The following is a 21,056-nucleotide window of genomic DNA, read 5'->3' as shown; positions in this document are numbered from 1 at the left end:
AATCAGTGGTTCTCAAACTTTTTTTTCCACGGACCACTTGAAAATTACTGAGGGTCTCGGCGGACCACTTCATGATCTTTCCAAATGTTGTTTGTGCCATTAGCTGACCATTGTAAAGTGCTTTGTTCTACAAATAAAAGCACACAACTCATATTTTCATATCAGTAGTCTTAACTTTCTAATGCAATGGATGCCTCTCTCCCCCACCGCAGCCGCCCCCAAGCTGGAGCTGGGAAGGAGCGGGGTCTCTTCCCCGTCTCAGCAGCCGCAGAGCTGAGGCTGGGAAGGAGGGCCGTCTCTCCCCGGCAGCCGCAGTCCTGGAGCCAGGGAAAGTCGCCTCTTTCTCTGGCTGCCACAGACCTGCAGATCCCAAATCCGCCCCACCCCCTCTTCTCATCCCACTGCCCCCTCCCACCTACACCCTATTCCCCCCCAAGGCCACCACCTCACCTTACATGTGCATCTTCTCCAGGGTCCAGGCACCTAATTAGTGGAGCCACGCCCGCGCAGCTCCACTAATTAGGTGGGTGCCCCTTCATTCTCTCATGTGCGGCCACACTTGCGCACACCTTAGAGGGAACTATCCACAGACCCCCTGAATGGAGCTCGCCCACCACTGGTGGTACATGGACCACAGTTTGAGACCCTCTGGCCTAAATGACCACTAAATCCTACCAACAACATTATTTTGTTTCTGTTCACTAACAAAAAACTTCATTAAGGCAAAGTTAAGGCTGCTCAGTGGTATCTCACGCTCTTCCAGGATGTCCAGTTAAGCAAAACAAGGTTCTGAAAACCAGGCAATGAAGAGTTAAGATACACACCTATGCAAGCTGAACTCTGCCCCCTTTGAGCAATGCCCCGGTATGCAGGAGTAGCACCCTGGGGGGAAATAAGGGGAAACCACATGAAAAATGAGGGTCAGTGCTTTATTTTAAGGGACATTTTAGGGAAGTATCATTTCAATTAGCACATCATGTATTTTTCTCTCAATTGCATGTTTCTACTGCCCTCAAGTATACAACACCATTATCATAAGCTTCACTTCAATGTTGAAAATGGTCAAGGGGCATCCCTTCAAATAAGGGATGAGTAATCACCGTAAGAGACAAATCAGTGAAATAAGGAATGGTCCCTTAAAATAAGGGACAGATGGTCACCCTACCAATATATCCATAACACACACTTGCACTCAGCCTTCGCACTGTACAGAACAGGAGCTACCTACACCTGCTCTTCACTCAAACACTTAGTTTATTTCACAGAAAGAACACCACAACTGCTAAATGTTACAATCCTTTCAATCTCTTTATGCTTAGGCACACAATGCCATCTAACCCTATACTTTAACTTACCCTTCATTAAACCCACAGATGACACTCAGCTCACAAGCCCGATTGCAAGAAGATCCCTGTGCTCTACTACTGACAGTCTCCACAAGGCAGAGCTGAAATGAGGCATACTGGCTCATGATACACATGTCCCTTTTTCCTTTGATTACACACATGGGAATCGGAGAGAGAGGATCACACACAACTCCAGAGGGGCACAGCCCCCCTATATCACCTCATATCACAATCACAGGTCTGCCAAGTTGCTCCAGCTAATTCCTCCACCATTCAATACAGCTAGACCTCAGATAGTGAATGCAACTGGAGTGCATGCAAATAATTTCCAGTGGCTACTGCCAGCTCCAGGGGGGGCAGGGTTAAATTTGCTTTGATGTTCACCTGAACTCTTCATTTCATGGTTTTCAGAGAGAGTTTTGCTAAACTCAACATTCTGGAAAGGCGCGAGATACCACCGGGCAACTTTAACTCTTACATACGAAAAGCATTGTTAATAGTATATTCAAAATATTACATCAAGACCTATGGGATCCCCTTCAATCCATCTTCTAGCTCTTGGCTTCTCTCTCTTTGTCCTTCTCGCCTATATTCACACACTTTTTCTACAACTCCTTTCCCCTCAGCCTTCAAACTTTCCGTGATATGCCCCCTGACTTGACTACACTTGCATCTCCGATTTCTGTCCTACTCCCTCTTCCTCTCCCGCTGCAAACTCCTTAAGCATGTAGTCTATTTACATTTTCTTGATTTCCACTCCTCTCTTAAATCCTCTGCAATTTTATTTTTGCCCCCTCCACTTCACTGAAACTGTTTTTATCAACATCACCAGTGATCTCCTACAAGGCAAGTCCAAGGACATCTTCTCTATCTTCATGCTCTTTGATCTATCCATATTATATAATAATAATAATAATATATGGAGATATACCCATCTCATAGAACTGGAAGGGACCCCCAAAAGGTCATCGAGTCCAGCCCCCTGCCTTCACTAGCAGGACCAAGTACTGATTTTGCCCCAGATCATTAAGTGGCCCCCTCAATGATTGAACTCACAACCCTGAGTTTAGCAGGCCAAAGCTCAAACCACTGAGCTATCCCACCCCCCTTTCAACACAATCGATCTCTCCACTGTCCTGTATAAGAAAATAGGAGTTGCCATACCAGATCACACCACTGTTTCATATAGCCCAATATCTTGTCTCCTCCAGTAGTGAGTATGGTATACTGAAAAATGTGTTTAAAATTGGAAACTCTCCTTATTTATCAGGGAGCTTTCCTGGTCCTGTTTCTAGGTCCGTAAGGAAGTGTGTGATCTGGGCCTAGCAGCAGCCAGTCAGCAGACAGCTAGAATAAATACGTACTCCTGGAGGAATTCTTTTTCCCCCCCACAGAAATGGGCTGCAGTGATGTTGGTTGCCACTAGAGGTTGCTGGACCCTTCAGAGCCCAGCTCACAAATAGAAGCCAAGGCTGGGGGAAGGAGGAGGGGGAAGAGAACAGGAGGGTTCCCAGCAGTTGCAGTTCCCAGCATGCCCTGAAGGAAAGAGGCGACGGCATGCAGACCCAGCATCAGGCTGTTTCTCCCTCTGAATCCCTGATCCCTGGATCCTCTAGGAGGGTAGAGTCTCTGAGTTTCTGGACGGGGGGGTGGGGGGGGGCAGCTGATCTCTGCGGAGTAGGGGTGGGGAAGTGAGCGTCAGGGCCGCGGGAGACCCCGCAGCTGGCTTCTGGGGGAGAGGGGTGAGTGTCTGGGCTGGAAGGGCAACGTCTGGGCTCTGGGGGGAGGAATTGTGGCCCCCCGTCTGGGTTCTGTGGGGGAAGGGGCAGAGAAGCAGGAACTGGGTTGTCGTAGGGGTTTCTTAACTCTCTATTCCTGGGGGAATTCTTTTGTGTACCTGTACTGTTACTGACATACTTGATGACAGGTATTTTGAAATAAATTACCAAAATAATTGAAACTGCTGTGATTATATAGTGTTATTTTGACAAATAAAATTTGCAGAATTTTAAAATTTTTGGTACAGAAATTTTTTTGCGCAGAATTCCCTCAGGAGTAAATAAAGCAAGATGAGTTGTGCCTCTCTGTTTTAGGGAGCAGCCTGCTTCTTGTTTTGGGGTTCTTGTATGTTAAAGTTGTGAATTCTCAGAAATAAAGTAGTGTTATGCTGCAAACTTCCAGCAAGAATATTTTATGTTTCTAACTTCTCTATTTGTTTGCCATGAAACAGAACAGCCAAAACTGGCGACAAGAATGGGATTATTAAAAACAAAAACAAAACAAAAAAGAGGAAGAGAGACTAAAGATAAAATGATTACATATGACAATATGGGCAGTTTCTAATTTTACAAAAAAGAGGAAGATTTTGCAACATATATTCAGGGACTTGAACAGTGTTTTTATGCAAATGCTACAGAAGATACTGATTTCCTTTTTAAATGGCTGTTTTCCTAATATTGGTAAATGTTGTTTTTCCCGCCATTATTAAAAAAATTTGCTTTCTACAATAAAGTGATCCAGCGTATAAGGACATAGGATTCTAAAGAAACATTATGTGCCTACCACAATTTTTTTTAACAGAATGATACAAGTTCCATCTGAAAAACCAAACAGAAGGAGAAAGTATCTCTCAACTTTTGGTGAGCCAGAAAAAACTCTGTTACTTGTTGTTTTGGTACTTTTCTGAAAGCACCAAAGAGATCAATTTGGCTTTGGAGTAAAACACTCCAAATTAAGAGAGACGCCATTAGAATATTGTGTATAAGAAGGAATTGCCACTCAAGGGAGCAGTGGATACTGCTCTGTTTGAAGCCACAGTGAAAAATGCACCAACATTTCAAAGATAAATTTGGAATCTGTGAGAACCACTGGAAAAGCAAACAGTGAAAAACCCATAACGTAAACCTCCCAATTTTTTCTACCGAGGGAAGACAGTATGTGTGCAAAATTACAAGGGAGGGATGAAGTGCAAAATTGTGTGGTAACGCAGATATTGGGACCAGTGACATATTTCGTAGAGGTAAAAGGCGAGATAGTGAAGATGCACACTGATCAACAGTTACCATAATAAATAGCCCATTATGATTACAGGATTCAGCCCGTGAAGTTATAAAGATTGGTTGAAAGTTTTGTTGCCCAGAAAAGGAAGAGGAGGTGGTGCAAGAAGATCATGGCCAAGACAGAGAGAACAAAAGTGCTCCCTCGGGAGGTAATCCAAACCACACCAGAGAATACCAGATTCTTCAGGGACAAATCCAAGAGTATCTTCCCTTCCTGGGCTTTTGTGACCCTGTGCTCTCCCTATCTCTCCAAATGCTCCTTCAGTGACTCCTCCAGCTCCTTTCTCCCCTTCTCTGTCTGTGAGCCTTAAGTATCTGTGTTCAGGTTCCTCTTTTTGCCTTCCAATTTATTCTAATCGTGGATGACCTGATCCACTCTCATGGTTTCCACTCCTATCACTATACTGATTCCTAAATATACTTTTCCATCCCTATTTTTTTCCGTTGAATACTCACATCTCCAGCTAACTCTGACACTTCATTGCTATTAGATCTCCTGCTACCAACCCAAACTTAACATGGTGAAAACTGTACTTCTTATCTTTCTCCCCAAATACTCCATCATATATCTGTTAAAAACTCCACTATCTTCTTCACTGTCACTCAGACTCACAACTTCAGTGTCATGTTCAACTCTGCCCTCTTCATGAGCCACCACAGCCAAACTACCACAAAAATCCCATATTTTCTTTCCTTCACAATGTCTTTAAAATCTTTCCTTTCTTCTGTGCATCTATTAAAAAAGCTTGCCCATGCCTGGTCATCTCTCACCTTGACTACTGCAAACTGTTCTCTCTAGCTTTTACACATTACTTCTTGATCACCTACTGTGACATACCAGGGTGCAATCCAGACCAGTGGGGGGCTGTGTCACCCTTGCCCTGCAACCTGGGGTACCGTGCAATGCTCTACTGTTGTACCTCCCAACCTGGACCACTCACAGTTTGCAAGAATGCAGGTCACTCCCAGATGTGTTTCTGTAACTGCAACCTGCCAGTCACACCGTGGCAGTGACCAGCCTTGGTTAGACCACAACAAACTCCCAGTCCCATATTTTCCCTCAGAAATGTATGTCTTGTACTGCCCAGCCCTCTCCTTGGCAGTCCAGATACATTAAGTCCATTTTTCCTTTAGAGAAATAATATACACACAACTTGCTACCCTAAATTGAGTTATGCAGACACTTTAACTTAAACACGCTGGATTAGATGAAACAATAAAACAAAATCTCTCTCTTTGTAGTTAATAAACTTATGTGAGTACAAGCAATGAGGCATAAGAGTCAGAAATGGTTACGTGAAAAATAAAGATAAAACTCTTTCTAGTGCATAATTTAAACTATATTAGATTTAAAGCACAGTTTTTCACCACTTGCTTCCAACAGCATTACTGACCAAACTCTTCAGGTCAGGACCCCTCCTCCAGAGTCCAACAGCCACTGCTTTTATCTTCTCAGGTGCAAAAAGTGAGATGGACAGGGATAGAAAGGCTGGGTGGGTCCTGGGCAGTGTCCCCCTCTTTTTATAGTTTCAGTCCCTCTTCGAAAAGCATTTCCAGATGAAAATCAAGAGACACAGGGGGTCTAATGGAAGAAGGAGACCTCATGCTGTTTCTTTGCTAAGATGCATATCTTTTTGTTTGCTACCCCTTTTATCCTTACCCAGAGACTTTCAACATGTCTGCCTACCACTTCTATCTCAACCTCACTGCAAGTGTATACATCTTTGATATACAAGGCAACACTTCCTCCTTTTTTTCCCTAGCTGTCCTTCCTAAACAAGCTGTAACCTTCTATACCAATATTCCAGTCATACGAATTATCCCACTAAGTCTCTGATGCCCATTATGTTTGTGATTATTCACTAGTATTTCTAGTTCTTCCTGTTTATTCCCATACTTCTTCCATTAGCATACAGACATCTACGATGGCAATTAGATCATAGAATCATAGAAGATTAGGAGTGGAAGAGACCTCAGGAGATCATCTAGTCCAACATTCTGCTCAAAGCAGGACCAACACCAACCAAATCATCCCAGCCACGGCTTTGTCAAGCCGGGCCTTAAAAACCTCTAAGGATGGAGATTCCACCACCTTCCTAGGTAACCTATTCCAGTGCTTCACCACACTCCTAGTGAAACAGTTTTTCCTATTATCCAACCTAGATCTCCCCCACTGCACCTTGAGACCATTGCTTCTTGTTCTGTCATCTGCCACCACTGTGAACATCCTAGCTCTATCCTCTTTGGAACCCCCTTTAGGTAGTTGAAGGCTGCTATCAAATCCCCCCTCACTCTTCTCTTCTGCAGACTAAATAAATCCAGTTCCCTCAGCCTCTCCTCATAAGTGATGTGCTCCAGCCCCTAATCATTTTTGTTGCCCTCCGCTGGACTCTCTCCAATTTGTCCACATCCTTTCTGTAGTGGACGCAGTACTCCAGATGTGGCCTCACCAGAATAGAGGAGAATAATCACTTCCCTCAATCTGCTGGCAGTGCTCCTATTAATGCAGCCCAATATCCCATTAGCCTTCTTGGCAACATGGGCACACTGTTGACTCATGTCCAGCTTCTCATCCACTGTAATCCCCAGGTCCTTTTCTGCAGAATTGCCACTTAGCCAGTCGATCCCCAGCCTGTATCAGTGCATGGGATTCTTCCGTCCTAAGTGTAGGACTCTGCACTTGTCCTTGTTGAACCTCATCAGATTTCTTTTGGCCCAATCCTCCAATTTGTCTAGGACCATATCCCTACCTTCCAGTGCATCTATCTCTCCCCCGTTCAGTGTCATCTGCAAACTTGCTGAGGGTCCAATCCATCCCATCATCTAGATCATTAATGAAGATGTTGAACAAAACCAACCCCAGGACAGACCCCTGGGACACTCCACTTGATACCGGCTGCCAACTAGACATTGAGCTGTTCATCACTACCAGTTGAGCCTGACGATCTAGCCAGCTTTCTATCCACCTTATAGTCCATTCATCCAATCCATCCTTTTTTTTACTTGCTGGCAAGAATACTGTGGAGACCGTATCAAAGCTTTGCTAAAGTCAAGGTAAATCACGTTCACCGCTTTCCCCATATCCACAGAGCCAGTTATCTCATCATAGAAGGCAATCAGGTTGGTTAGGCATGACTTGTCCTTGGTGAATCCATGTTGACTATTCCTGATCACCTTCCTCTCCTCCAAATGCTTCAAAATGGATTCCTTGAGGACCTGCTTCATGATTTTTCCAGGGACTGAGGTGAGGCTGACCGGTCTGTAGTTCCCTGGATTCTCCTTCTTCCCTTTTTTTAAAGATGGGTACTATATTTGCCTTTTTCCTATCATCTGGGACCTCCTCTGATCACCACAAGTTTTCAAAGATAATGTCTAATGGCTCTGCAATCACAACAGCCAACTCCCTCAGCACCCTCGGCTGCATTGCATCCAGCCCCATGGACTTCTGCATGTCCAGCTTTTCTAAATAGCTTTCCCCTCTATTTTCCCTGTGCCATGTTCCTCATCTTTCTTTTTGTCTGCCTTGAAAAGTTCTTACATAATGTCATTTTGACGTTAAGTTTAGCAGCCTCTCACCTATTACAGTCCTGTTGTCAGTTCTTAGCGTTCATAATAAAGAGCACCCACCTATGGAATCTAGTGCCTCTAAAAGTTTGCCAAAGCTTGTTTGGTAGCTTGTTTTTTGAACCATTAATTTTAGTGATTTCTTTTATTACTGGGTATAGGTCCCTTAAGTGCCAGGAAAAAGTCAGCGATATTTACTGAGGCATTCGTATTGGGGAGGATAAAGGGACACTCATGGATCCCATATTTGTCTTATTTTAATTTATTGTTAGGCACCCAAATGTCATGATGATGCTGTAAAAATGCTTAAATAAGTGAATGAGGCTAAAATATATGAGTAATTATGGGCATCTCAGTTGTAATTTATAAAAATAAGTACTTTATTTTCAGTCATGGCTTTTCCAATAATATTTGTCTGTACAACTTTTTTGTTTTAAGATTTCATTTATGCACCTAGATGTCATCTAGTCATTTTTTGAGGAGACTGAACTAGTCGTAATACTGTTGGAAAGGATTAGCACTAGAAGTGGGAAGTTTCAATGAAAGTCCAGTTCAGATAAAAGCTGCTAAGTCTGCTGAATGCAAATCTGAACTGTCACAGCTCAAGGCTTTAACGTCAGCATGTTTGGACGTCAGTCAAGTGGAGTTCTCTATCCCTTAACGGCAGACAAATAGCAAGAGAGGGGCTGCTACAGGGGAAAGTAGTTGGTCCTTTCCTATGCTATCCATGGGGATATACTTCAAAAACTTGTGCTCTTCTGATCTGACACCACAATGTGATGTTACAATGTAAACATCTTGACATCATGATGCCACATGTGCTACACTTGACCCTCATGATGGGCAGGTTTTGCTTGGCTGACTCAAACAGAGCTTGCTTGGACATGCTCAGAGGTTTTCCGTATCTGCTTGCCCAGTTCTTACTAGAACCTTTTCTGAAAATCCATTACACCTCAAAGTCCTTGCACTAAAGTTTAAACATAGTTGTGCTCTTAGATATCTTTCACTTTCCTACCAGTTCTTGAGGGCAAAATATAGCTACCTGAAAAGAATAGTGTATTAGTAACTAAAATTCACAGACTTTCATGGCTGTTATTCAGAGAAACTTTATTATATTGTACACTTTGGGAAACAAATGTATACCACTTGAGGTATCATTAGCTAGGCACAGTGGAACCTATTTATAGTTAACTTGGATTACAGTCAAACTCCACTAATAGTGAAGTGGAATGAAAGTCTCAAATTTTTTCAGTGACGATGAGAAAGGATAGCATGGAAAAAAACAAAGAATCTAAGATACAGACTTTGCCCAAACTGGGATCATTCTATGTCATTTCACATGTGTGGAAGAAGAACACGTTCTTTGTTATATGCTGAACAAGAGCTTTGTTTTAAAATTCAAATGACAAATGCCTCAACTTGCACCCCACATCAGACCATGAACTGCTAATCAAACAATTAGGTTTATACACCTTGAATATTTTTAAATGGTTTTGCACAGCTTAATAGCTCAATCCCTCATTTGCATTCAGCTAGCAGTCTATAAAGAATAAATTTTTACTCAGGTTTTCCCATTTTGTACATTTTAGATTTGCACTCTACTGAATAAAATGAACTACAGCTGCCTTATTTTACTATATTAGCACCCACTGCCACTTACATATATATAACATATAGTTAACGCTCATAGATTGCTATCCTTAATGCACCTTATTATTGTGCATAGATATTAAAGGGGCTGGCAAATGGTGATGAGAGAGCTCCACCAGCGTCCTTCAGAACCACAGAAAGCAAAGACTTGGTTCTTCTATCTCCCACTGTTGTAAGGTAGGCTCTACAGTGATTGAAATTCTACTAACTGGATAAAATTTATCTCTGTGTGGATGGGCCCATACAAAGCCCACCACGTATGTTTCACTTAAGCACCATGTTAAGCATTTAAGTAGGACTTAAGAATTGCATAGGCCAGGGCACTCAACACAAGAGTGAATTACACTTGGTGAGTGGAATGGGGAGTTCTACTATAATAGGAGAGAACTGCCTTCAGCACCTTGTGATAAAGCAATCCATGAAAAATACTGGCAGTAGAGGCCAAATAAACCACATAGAAAGGACTATAGAAGATAGTACATAAGATATGCACTAATCCACAGAGTAGTCAGAAACCAGCTGCCTAGATGCTCTGTGATGCCTTTTCAAGTTACAAAATAGCCACAGAGAACAACTGATTTTTTTAAAAGCATCACCCATAAAAATCAGACTTTTATTCTCCTTACACCGTTTTGGTGCACCTCAGCTACGATACTACAGAAGCACTATAGGCAGCAGTACACAAGTCTGTCAGCTCTTACATGAAAGTTCCATCTTTTAAAGGGTTACAACTTGGTCATAAAAACCATACACTGGCATTCTACGCTAAAACAAAATCTAAATCCATGAGTGAACTGCTTTTAATATTGCCAAATTTGTTTCAAATCAGTTTGGACAGATATAAGTTAGAAAATGGCAAAAATAATAGAGGCCGTGAGATTTCAAATTATTTTAAATGGTCTTATAACTCAAAACCAAATCTCTAATCTAAAAGCAGCCAGATACACTATCATGCATGGGATCTAAATTCAGGTCCCAAGCACAGTCTCCTTCATCCTATAGCAGCGGAGGATGAATTCTTTTCAGAAGCAGCATATTTAGCCTGTGAGGAAGGGAACTGTCTGTATTCAGTGATCCTTCTGGTCACCTGAAGAAGTGGCATCAATGGGCTCCAGAGGAATTACATCCAACTTCCTTTCCTTATGAAAGGATTTAAGGGGAAAATGACAGGGAAAATGGAGGAGAGCCATAAAGTCCTTGGAGAATGAAGAAAAGAACTATGTCAGGTGAATTCTGAAAATAAGGTCTACAAAAAAATCAGATGTAAAGTAAGTCACTGACTTTGCCCTTAAGACTCCTTAATATGTTTTACATAAGAAACCATATTCTGATGTTGTATTGCTTGCCAATTTCTTCTCTGTCTTGAGCCTTCCCTTATTGTGGACAGTAATTTAGAAAGTGATAGCCTTTCATCTTCAGCAGTTCCTTAACACCTATGATATCCTGGGAGTTTCCCCTGAGAATTCTAGCTTACTTCTGGGAGTCAAACCACGTTAGAATGGATCATGTGCAATCTCCAGCTGGTTTAATTAGCCATTTTGGTCACGCTAGACCTCTCTAATCTCTAGTAAATTTTCAAGACTATTGACTATGGCTTGCTGCATCAGAGACTACTGATGTGTCTGAAAAATCCCTCCATTACCTTCTAGAATATGTAAATGCAGCATTCAAATTGGATGCGGATGGAGAATTGAGTGTCAACATTGAGAAATTTGAAATGCAACTTCTCCCAAGCTTCTCTCCTATATCCCATTTTGTTCAATGTATATAAAACCACTTGTCAAGATCATTTCTGAATACAGTATAAAGTATCATTATCATGCTGATGAAACACAACTATACACCTCTTCCTCTCCGGATCTCAATAACTCAGTCTCCACGCTGCAGACCTGTTCGGATGACATTGAGGACTGCATGAGCCAAACATGCCCAATTTTCAATTCTGGAAAGATGGAAAACTTGCTAATGGATAAAGGTCATTGTTTCAAAGGGGATTTCTTTTCCTTCAAGTCCCCACTTATTCAGGAGCCAGCAGAGAAGCCAGCTTAGTTGTAGGCAGCTAACCACTTGACAGGAGAGAGCTCGTGGCACCCATAGTGCCATCAACTGCCTCACACAGATATCTGAGATCCTGCCCCCACCAAACGGAGAGACTCAAAGCTATTGGTTTCATGGGGCCAAAAACTAGCCTTCAGTTAACTACAGAAGGGGGTGTTATGAATAATATACGACTTATAAGAAGAAAGTACTATACCGTACTTTCAATCCTAGTGACTGTTTTACATCTTCCTGTTTGTTTTTTTAGACATATTTCTCAAAGCTAAATCAGAGTTGTTATTGCTTTTAAGTTTATTATTCAACACGACATATTTGCATTTAAAATTAAATTTGAGGATAGCCTTGACATTTATAAAGTCATAAAGGCTAAAGGTGCCCATCATTTCATCAAGAAAGTGCTTGCTTTCATCAAGAAAGCACTGAGGGCCCAAACACCAGTTCTGGCAACCAGTAAAAAAACAGATATATAAAAAACTGCTGACTCACTGAACTGAATGTGTGTAACCATATTATACCCACCCTATGTTCCTTACATTGGCTGACTATAAAGCGATAGACTGGGTAGAAAGCCAATTGTTAACACTATTTAGATTTTAAATGTTATTCTTTTGGTTTTGATTTAATTGCATTGCATATTAACTACTTGTTCATCACCCTGACCACTATTACGGAGAGCGTGTATAAAATTAAAAGTATTTATTTATCAGCAGCTTAACTTACTTTAAAAATTGTTTGAGTGAAGTCTGTTTCAGAACAGGCTGCAGTTCCATTCACAGCCCCACACATCAGGTCAGCACTGATAACTGGAATAGAAGTGAATTTCTGCAACTGTGTACTAGATAGGAGGGGGCACCCACAAGAGAATATAAATGAAAAAGCAAACCCAATAACCCCTGTAGACTATATATATTATAATGTTATCTCTGGTGCAGTTATTTTGCTTCTGATAACCTTAAAAAAGCTTTTAGTGTAGTTTGTTAAGCCATATCAGAAAATCATCCATTGATTACAGAACATGAAACACACTTCTTATTTATTTATTTTTAAATGGAAACACAACGTTGGGGAACCTGCAGATAACCGCAGATCCTTTTAAGATATTTTCCTCTGTGACACACAGCCATTTCATTCACAGATGAAGGTTGTTTACTACATGTTTGTAAAATGCAATTCCTAATGCAAATATTAAACCCATGTAGGACTCCGTCTTGCCCTGTGATTACTTGGTGTGCACAAGCTGGGAAATCAGCCACTTGGGCGCACACATTCTCTAGCTGATCTTCGAAGATATGCAGGGCATATTTGTATAACTATTTGTTGGGGCACAAATGTGCTTGTATTACAGAATACACAAGTTTCTTTTTCAATATTCAATGAAAGACTATAAAGGTACATTATTTCATACTACCTTGCCTGCACTGCTCAACTGGAAAATAAGACCTCCAATTTAAAACTATGGGCCAATGCTTATGCAAGGGGTGAATTGCAACGAATAAATCAGAAACTGGATAATTGGAATAAACATTATTATACAGTCCCTTGTTTTATACCTCATTTTAAACAAGGAATTATTTATGTTTAGGATTTCATTCGAAGTGCAAATTTAAACACCTGTTCCTATAGACACCTCTACCCCGATATAACGTGACCCAATATAACACGAATTCAGATATAACGCAGTAAAACAGTGCTCTGGGGGGGGGGGCGGGGCTGTGCACTCCAGTGGATCAAAACAAGTTCGATATAACACGGTTTCACCTATAACACGGTAAGATTTTTTGGCTCCCGAGGACAGCGTTATATTGAGGTAGAGGTGTACTAATAAAGATTTGAAAAAAAAATTTTAAAAATCATAGCACTGTAATTCTATACATAAATAAAATAACAGATCAAGACAATAATACTTTCTTATATGCTGCCGAAAAACTTTAATATTCACACTTTACCATTGTTCAACATATATCTTGTGATGGGGGCTTGGAGGTTCGGGTAGCCTAGTGATTAGTGCACCTGATTGCCAATCCCTTATGGCTTTGTCAGGGAGGAAGCGGTAGCAGTGCCTAGTTCCTGACCCCAGGATGGGAGTGTTTGGCCTCCCCCCGTTTAAGTAGCACATGATAAGGGGTCCCAGGGCCCTGTGGGAAATAACACTGGCAGGGTCCTCCCTGCAGAGAGTCTAAGGCCTGGTCTACACTGCGGGGGGGGGGGGGGTGTCGATCTAAGATACGCAACTTCAGCTAGCGTAGCTGAAGTCAACGTATCTTAGATCGACTTAGAATTACTTACTTCGCGTCCTCACGGCGCAGGATCGACGGCCGCAGCTCCCCAGTCGACTTTGCTTCTGCCTCTCGCCGAGCTGGAGTTCAGCAGTCGACGGGCGAGCGATCAGGGATCAATTTATCGTGTCTACACTACACGCGATAAATCGATCCCCGATTGATAGATTGCTACCCGCCGATCCGGCGGGTAGTGTAGACATACCCTAAGTCCACTGTCCTGGACTACTTCCTACCTATGTGCTCCTTCAAAACCTGCTAGTTCTCGAAGTGAGTGGTGGTTAGAGAAGACACTCCCTGGGGGGCTTAGCCACTCTGTGGTCCCCTCTCAGGCTGCACCTTTTGTCTGGCTTCCTGCCAAAGGATTCTTTTCTCCAGCAGCCTGTCCACCACCATTGCCTGAGCTTCTGAGCGCCATTTAACACACTCCTCTAGCTGAAAGATGCTCAGCAGACCTGTAGGGCAGGCCTACCTGGGCCCAATATTGCCTTTTAACCCTTTTGGGCCAAGGGTGGGGTTTGTGTACCCCATCACATACCTTAGCGAGCCAAACAGGTTTTTCCAAGTTACTATACATTCCTAGACAAAACTACATGAAACTGGCTTTATGGCTGAGTACATATCTGTAACTTAATGTTAAAATTATGAGAAGAAATGTTGTAATTAACCTCCAAACAGTATTACAAATCCAAGAAATTCAGAGTTAAGATTAAATGGCACAGGAATCCGAACAGGATAAGATATGGAAATGCACAGTTAAAGCACTCAAAGGACCTTGACTCTGCTCTGTCTTAACACCATGCAGTGACCAAAGAACTATTATTAGTGCATAAATGTTTGTAGTCCCAGATTGATTAAACTGATTTTTAAAGACACATCACTTTTATTTTATTTTTTTATTTATTTATTTTGCTCCTGTTGTCACTACAGCACAGAGCTAATGTTTGGGTCCTTAACTGTGCATTGCCATAACTTAGCCTCTTTGAATTTCTTGAAGTTTAACCTAACTCTAAATCTCCTGGGTTTGTAATGCTGGTTATGGGGTAATTACAACATAACTGCAATGTTGTTACCCTTAAGCTGCTTCTATGTACATAAAAGCTATATTAAATTGGAGTTAAGGTTATCCTGTGAATTTTTTATTACACTTTTCATATATGAACATTAAACCCAAAGATAATAAAGTGGTTGAATTCCTGCTTTAAGCACAAAACTCAGCTCAACCTTAACTTGTGAACCATAACCAAAACTTCCATCATATCTCTAAAAATAGTTCTGCACAGTTTACTATACAGAAACTCTGATATTGCTTCTTAGAGAGTGAAAGCACGAGATATTAATGGGATAAGTTAGGAAACAAAATATAAAATAAAGAGAAAGATTTCTGGGGAAGAAGTGAGGGGGAAAAAGAGAGAGAGAAAATATAGGAAAGGCAGTAGCAAACACAATGTAGGGAGAAGGAAGGAAAGAAAGAAGATATGAGAGACAGAGAAAGAAAAGAGGGAACACACCTCTGAAGACAGCTTAGGAAAAGTTACATCGTGTAGGAAAGAAAGAAAAGTTCAGTAAAAGCAGAAGATATGACATAAGTAAGAGAGTTGTAGGTTGGTCAAATAGTATTTGAGGAATGTATGATTTGATGGATTTCCCCAGGATTCATTTAATAATCTATTCAACACATTTATAGTGGTATTCAATTAGCTGCTCAGATAGTATTGCTGAATATGTTTTTCAGCTAACACCAGAGAAAAATCAATGAAAAAATATATTCAGTTCATATTTTTCCTGCTATTTGACCATTCCTAGCAGTAAGTTAATTTTTTTAATACATTAAAAACACTGATACTCTTCAGAACAAGAACCGTGTCTGCCTCTGTGCTTGGATAGTGCCAAGTACATTCTGAGCAATTCCACAATATAAATAAAACAACAGTTGATTGGCAACACTACAGTTAAACACAAATGATACACAACTGCTTCATTTCTTTTGGCCCTGATTCAGCATTGATTTTTTTAAAGGGACTACTCATGGGCTAAAAGTTATGCACATGCTTAAATACCTTGCTGGATCAGGGCCTTAAATTGCAGAGAACATAGTCTTGTTAGGGGAAGGGGGTGGAGAAACAGCTACTTTTGACCTCGACAGGTTGGTCTTTCGGCTAGAACATGCCACACACATTTTTCAAGCCCTGACACTGAATGCAAAGCATAGTACTAAATTGTGAGATAGTGATCTGCCCTAAATTAGAGGCAGCATGTTGTTGCTCTGTCCCAGGAGTAGCCAAAGAAGAGTGAGGGCTGGTCTATACTGAAAACATACATTGGCATAGCTGCATCTCTCATGGGTGTGAAAAATCTACCCCTCTAATAGCCATATATATGCCAACCTAACCCCGGTGCAGACAGTGTTGGGTCGATGGACGAATTCTTCCATCAACCTAGCTATGAACTCTTGGGGAGGTGAATTAACTACAGTGACAGAAGAACGCCTCCTGTCACTGTAGTGAGTGTTTACACTGAAGTGCTATAGCAGCACAGCTGAAGATGTGCCGCTGTAGCGGCTTAAGTGTAGACATAGCCTGAATTCAGTCACAATTGTGACTAGACTCAGGGTAGGTCTACACTTACCCGGTAGTTCGGCGGCGAGCGATCGAACTTCCGGGTTCGACTTATCGCGTCTTGTCTGGACGCGATAAGTCGAACCCGGACGTGCTCGCCGTCGACTGTGGTACTCCAGCTAGACGAGAGGAGTACCGCGGAGTCGACGGGGGAGCCTGCCTGCCGCGTGTGGACTGAGGTAAGATCGAACTAAGGTACTTCGAACTTCAGCTACGTTATTCACGTAGCTGAAGTTGCGTACCTTAGTTCGATTTGGGGGGTTAGTGTAGACCAAGCCTCAGTCACAATCTCCTTCTCAGTACCCTGTTGTTTTGAGAAAGGAACAAACTGTATGAGGTCTATACCTACCACCATGTATGTTGCCCAGTACATTGGGGGGAGAGGGAGGCAGACCAAAGCTATGCCCACTCCCCATCCCCACCTACCTAGAAGAAACGTACTACAATGTGGAGCCTACTTTCTCTCCTAGGCCGTTACCGTGATATGGATCGCCAACACAGAGGCATAAGGACCCCTGTGCTGCCATGCTAACCAGGACACAATTAAACCTATAATGTAGTTTTCCTTTACTATATCAGCACTTACCAGTACTTGTGCATTTGTAATAGCCCATCATATTAACTTGTATACATTGTTAGGCCTGATCCTCAACTATATTACAACAGTTATATGCACATATGACTCTAGTGAAGTCAGTGGCGTAGCTCTGGTGCTATAAACTGACGCAGTGGAGAATCAGACCCTATTATATTTAAGGCATTCCACTGAAGGAGTTGCCACATAGTGGATGATTTATATAACATGGTCCAGATTCTCACCTAATCTACCCTTGTACAATGCCAGTAACGTCAATTGAGCTACACGGGTATAACTGAAAGTATAATTGGGCTCCATATGTCCTGCAGAAGTTAGGCACAACAGGGCTTAAGTTACAGCAAGTGGAGACAATCAGCTTCTCCACTATATTTTTTTGCTTTGAGAGTTTGTTACACTCACAGACTAACCTAAATAAATGTAGGGTCAAATTCATCGCTATAATTTCTTTGAAGGCCAAATGGAGTTAAAACCATCAGCAAAATGGACCAAATTCATCCCAGGTCTATTATATAGTAATATGAAATATTATCCTTTGAAATAAAAAATCCTGTGTAAATGTAATTCCTGGGTTTACTTCTCATCCTGACAGGTTATGTTTATCAATACAAGTTTCTGACCCTTACGTGTTAGATACACATCTTTCCAAAACCACTGTCGCAAGCAGCTATTTAATCTTATCTTTCACTAGCAATAATTATCCCCCTTTATTCCACAATTTGGAGTAAATCTTCAGAGCAACATATATAAATAATCCTCTGAATAAACATCCTTTTGAATTCTTTTTTATTTTATAAAGTTAGGGTTTCTGCGGTCTGAATCTCCTTCAAGCCTTATTTGCATTCAAGAGGCTGCCAATTGGGTAAAGTTTCTACTCCTTAAGAAATGCTGTTTCCCAGCAACCTGCATTCTGTTGCCAGGGAGAAACCCTGTGGAGAGCTACCTCAGTTATCAGGCCCGCCGCAGTCCTGAGGGGGTATGGCTTTGTGCAGGGTTGCTTCATGCCAGTGCACACATTTGAGTGTGAGAAGAATGCTAAGTAGTCTACATGAAACTCCAGAGACTGGAATGAGGGGTGGGTGGGTTTTTTTTTTTTTTTTACATTTATTTTGGTTTGGTCTTGTCAAGGATTTACTAATGAATGACGTAGCTCTTTGTGGTATGCTGTATTTAAAGGTGACAAGGAAGTGAAAGTTTTTCAGCAATGCAGTGTTACCTTGGGAGCTGCCTTTGACAGCTGGTTATGCAGTTCTGCAAACAGATACTCTGTAAGTTATTGATCTACCAATGACTGTTTGTTCCTGTTTTTGTCTCTTTTGCAGACGTCAAATGCAAAATTCTCACAAAATTAGATTTTCATAACTTCTGCAAGATCTTCTAAAATGGAAAGGTAAGAGTTGGCTAAAGAGTCATTCCTTTTGCCAATGTCAGTCCAATTTTTAATAATTTTTCAGAGTTACATTTTTGGCCTGAAAAGAGTTATTAAATGTTTAGATACAATTGCCAAAAGCAAAATAAGACAAACATAAAAATGTAAAAGGGAGAGGATGCATGACATGCAGATTTCTATTGCCACCACTATTTTCAAAAGAAAATATTTCATGCATAATCTGAAGAGACATTGCAACCATTCAAGAATTTCAGAAGTCACGTCTTTCAAATACTAAACAATTTCTAAAAATCAGGTGCCATAGCAAAATGTAATGTCACTTTACATCCTTTCTGGTCTGGATCTCAGAATGCTTGGTCAAAGTATAATGTAAATGTAATAAACTTATAGAAAACAATGGATCAAAATGCAATAAATGAGGGTCATTCTTTAAAGTGAAGAGATAAGCAATTCCCTCTTCTGATGAACTGGAAAGGAAAATTGAAACTTGAGAAATACAATACACAGAGTCTATGAACTTGTTATTCATCATACCTCTGAATTGTCTCTCCTGTGGAGATATCCCTTCTTTTTTACCTATATTTAGTACAATCCCTTATAAAAATGGGATGTCAGTTAATTTATTTACATGAAAATCGTGAATCAAGAAACTGAAGCTATATCAAATGCTAAAGAAATTAATCCTACTAAATCTTAAACTGCCTTCATTACTGTTTCTCTTCTGTGCCTGATTCTGAAGCATAATTTCACACTGACATCTACATTTGGGTCATGACAGGTTGCAAAGTTACAGTATGGTGATACTGAATCAGTGTGTTCATTTTTTCATACTAGTCACATACTCAACACGATTTTTTTTTTAAACAATCTTAGGAAAAAATACCAAACATTTTTCTTTTCCTTTTCATTGCTCACATTACGAAAGACCATCAGATATATTCACAGATTTCATTCAACAGTTCCATTATAAAATCTTACTTTTTATATAATTTAGCAAATTCTCAGAATTGTTATGTTAACACATTTTATTGATGTTATGAAAAACCCTTATATTTATTCATATTTGATTCAGCAGTTACATTAAAAAATCTCACTTTTTTATATAATGTAACAAATTGTCAGAATTGCTATGTTGACACATTCCCCAAACTAGCAAAATGGTATAAATCTTTACGCACTAGATAAGAATGATGGGCCAGATCCTGCTCTATACTACGGCCCCTTTGAAGACCCAAAACAATAAAGTTGCCTTAAATGGGCAGCTGGAGATTCCACTGACATGTAGGAATTTCCAAATGTCATAAAGCCAGCATACCCTGCTCAACATCATACTCTCACACTTTGAAGGAAAGTATTGGAAATTTAAGGGGAATTGTCAGAGTTCACTGAGCTCCAGCGTTCCCTGCCAGCATAATGGCCCCCATGCCATTACAAGCCAGTGTAAATTAAAGCAGCCCTGAGGACTGAAATACACTCATCTTTACTTTCCTCTCTTCTCAGATGCACTGAGCAGAGTTCTGGCCTTTATACTTCAAAACAGATAGGCAATCTTTTGGGGCAAACTGATTGCCTATTAATGCAGAAGGAAAAGACATGAAATGACCTAAGTCTAAGGAAATGAGGATGGCTTTGTTAAAGAAAATATTAGGAAAATTATGTCCTCTTAGGAATATCATTCCCGTGATATCTGGTTAATTTCTAGTGATACGTGTTGCTAAAAATCATTTGAACCTTCATAGCTTCTAAGCCTGGCATAAGGTAAATCAATGGCACAAAAGTAGAACTAACCTTTTAAAATGTAGTGGAATTGGTTTTGTTTTTTACCACTTGTTATAACAGATTTCCCTCTCCCATTTACCTTTTTTTTGCCGTCTCAAAATATGTACTATATTAGCTTGCTGATCGGTTGAGTTTGAACTAATCTTTGTGTTGGCAACTGGAAAAGGCATCAGGTAGAGGATTTGGATATCCCGTCAGACACCCACATTTGATAATTGGGCTTTCTGCATTTTCAGCTGCAGGCTTACTTGTAGCATCTCTCTCTTGCTCTCTGATGAAACCATCTACAAAGTACAAAAAGTCTCTTTCACATAAAGGGGTTGAAGAGATAATGCAAAAGTTGCCAATCTTTAAATATTAGCATTAAACCAAATAAAATACTACTGACCACCTTTTACAGCTGCCACCAAAAAAAGAAGTTATTCAAACTCAAGCAATCAACAAGCTACATAGTGTGAGATGGTAAAAGAAAGATTAACGGGAGACGAAAATCTGTTATAACAAATGGGTAAGAGCGCAAAACAAATGCCACTACATTTTAAAAGATTTAGTTCTACTTTTGCACCATTCATTTACCTTACAGCATGTTCACAAGCTATGAAGGTTCAAATGACTTTCATCAACATGTATCATAGAAATTAGCCAGCTATTGGAGGAATGATATTCCTAAAAGAACATATTTTCTTTAAAAATTCCATATGAAATGAACCAGATCTAAGAA

The 21,056-nt window shown here is 40.7% G+C and overlaps 1 protein-coding gene across 3 annotated transcripts in view; it reads right to left on the bottom strand.

The window, feature by feature from the left end:
• MSRA (methionine sulfoxide reductase A) overlaps positions 1-21,056 on the bottom strand; it is a 425,721-nt gene that overhangs the window by 393,951 nt on the left and 10,714 nt on the right. Inside the window, exon 2 of one of the 3 annotated variants that reach the window (XM_065587467.1) lies at positions 20,415-20,619. The exons of the other annotated variants lie outside the window; for them this stretch is intronic. Within the exon in view, the coding sequence (XP_065443539.1) occupies positions 20,415-20,505 (91 nt within the window). The 5' untranslated portion in view covers positions 20,506-20,619. The remainder of the gene's footprint in view (positions 1-20,414; positions 20,620-21,056) is intronic. 3 annotated transcript variants of the gene reach the window in all.

This window comes from Chrysemys picta, chromosome 3, assembly GCF_011386835.1.
Source record: "Chrysemys picta bellii isolate R12L10 chromosome 3, ASM1138683v2, whole genome shotgun sequence".
Lineage (NCBI taxonomy): Eukaryota > Metazoa > Chordata > Testudines > Emydidae > Chrysemys > Chrysemys picta.
The sequence above is the reverse complement of the archived record's forward strand: the minus strand, read 5'-3'. Positions and strand labels throughout refer to the sequence as shown.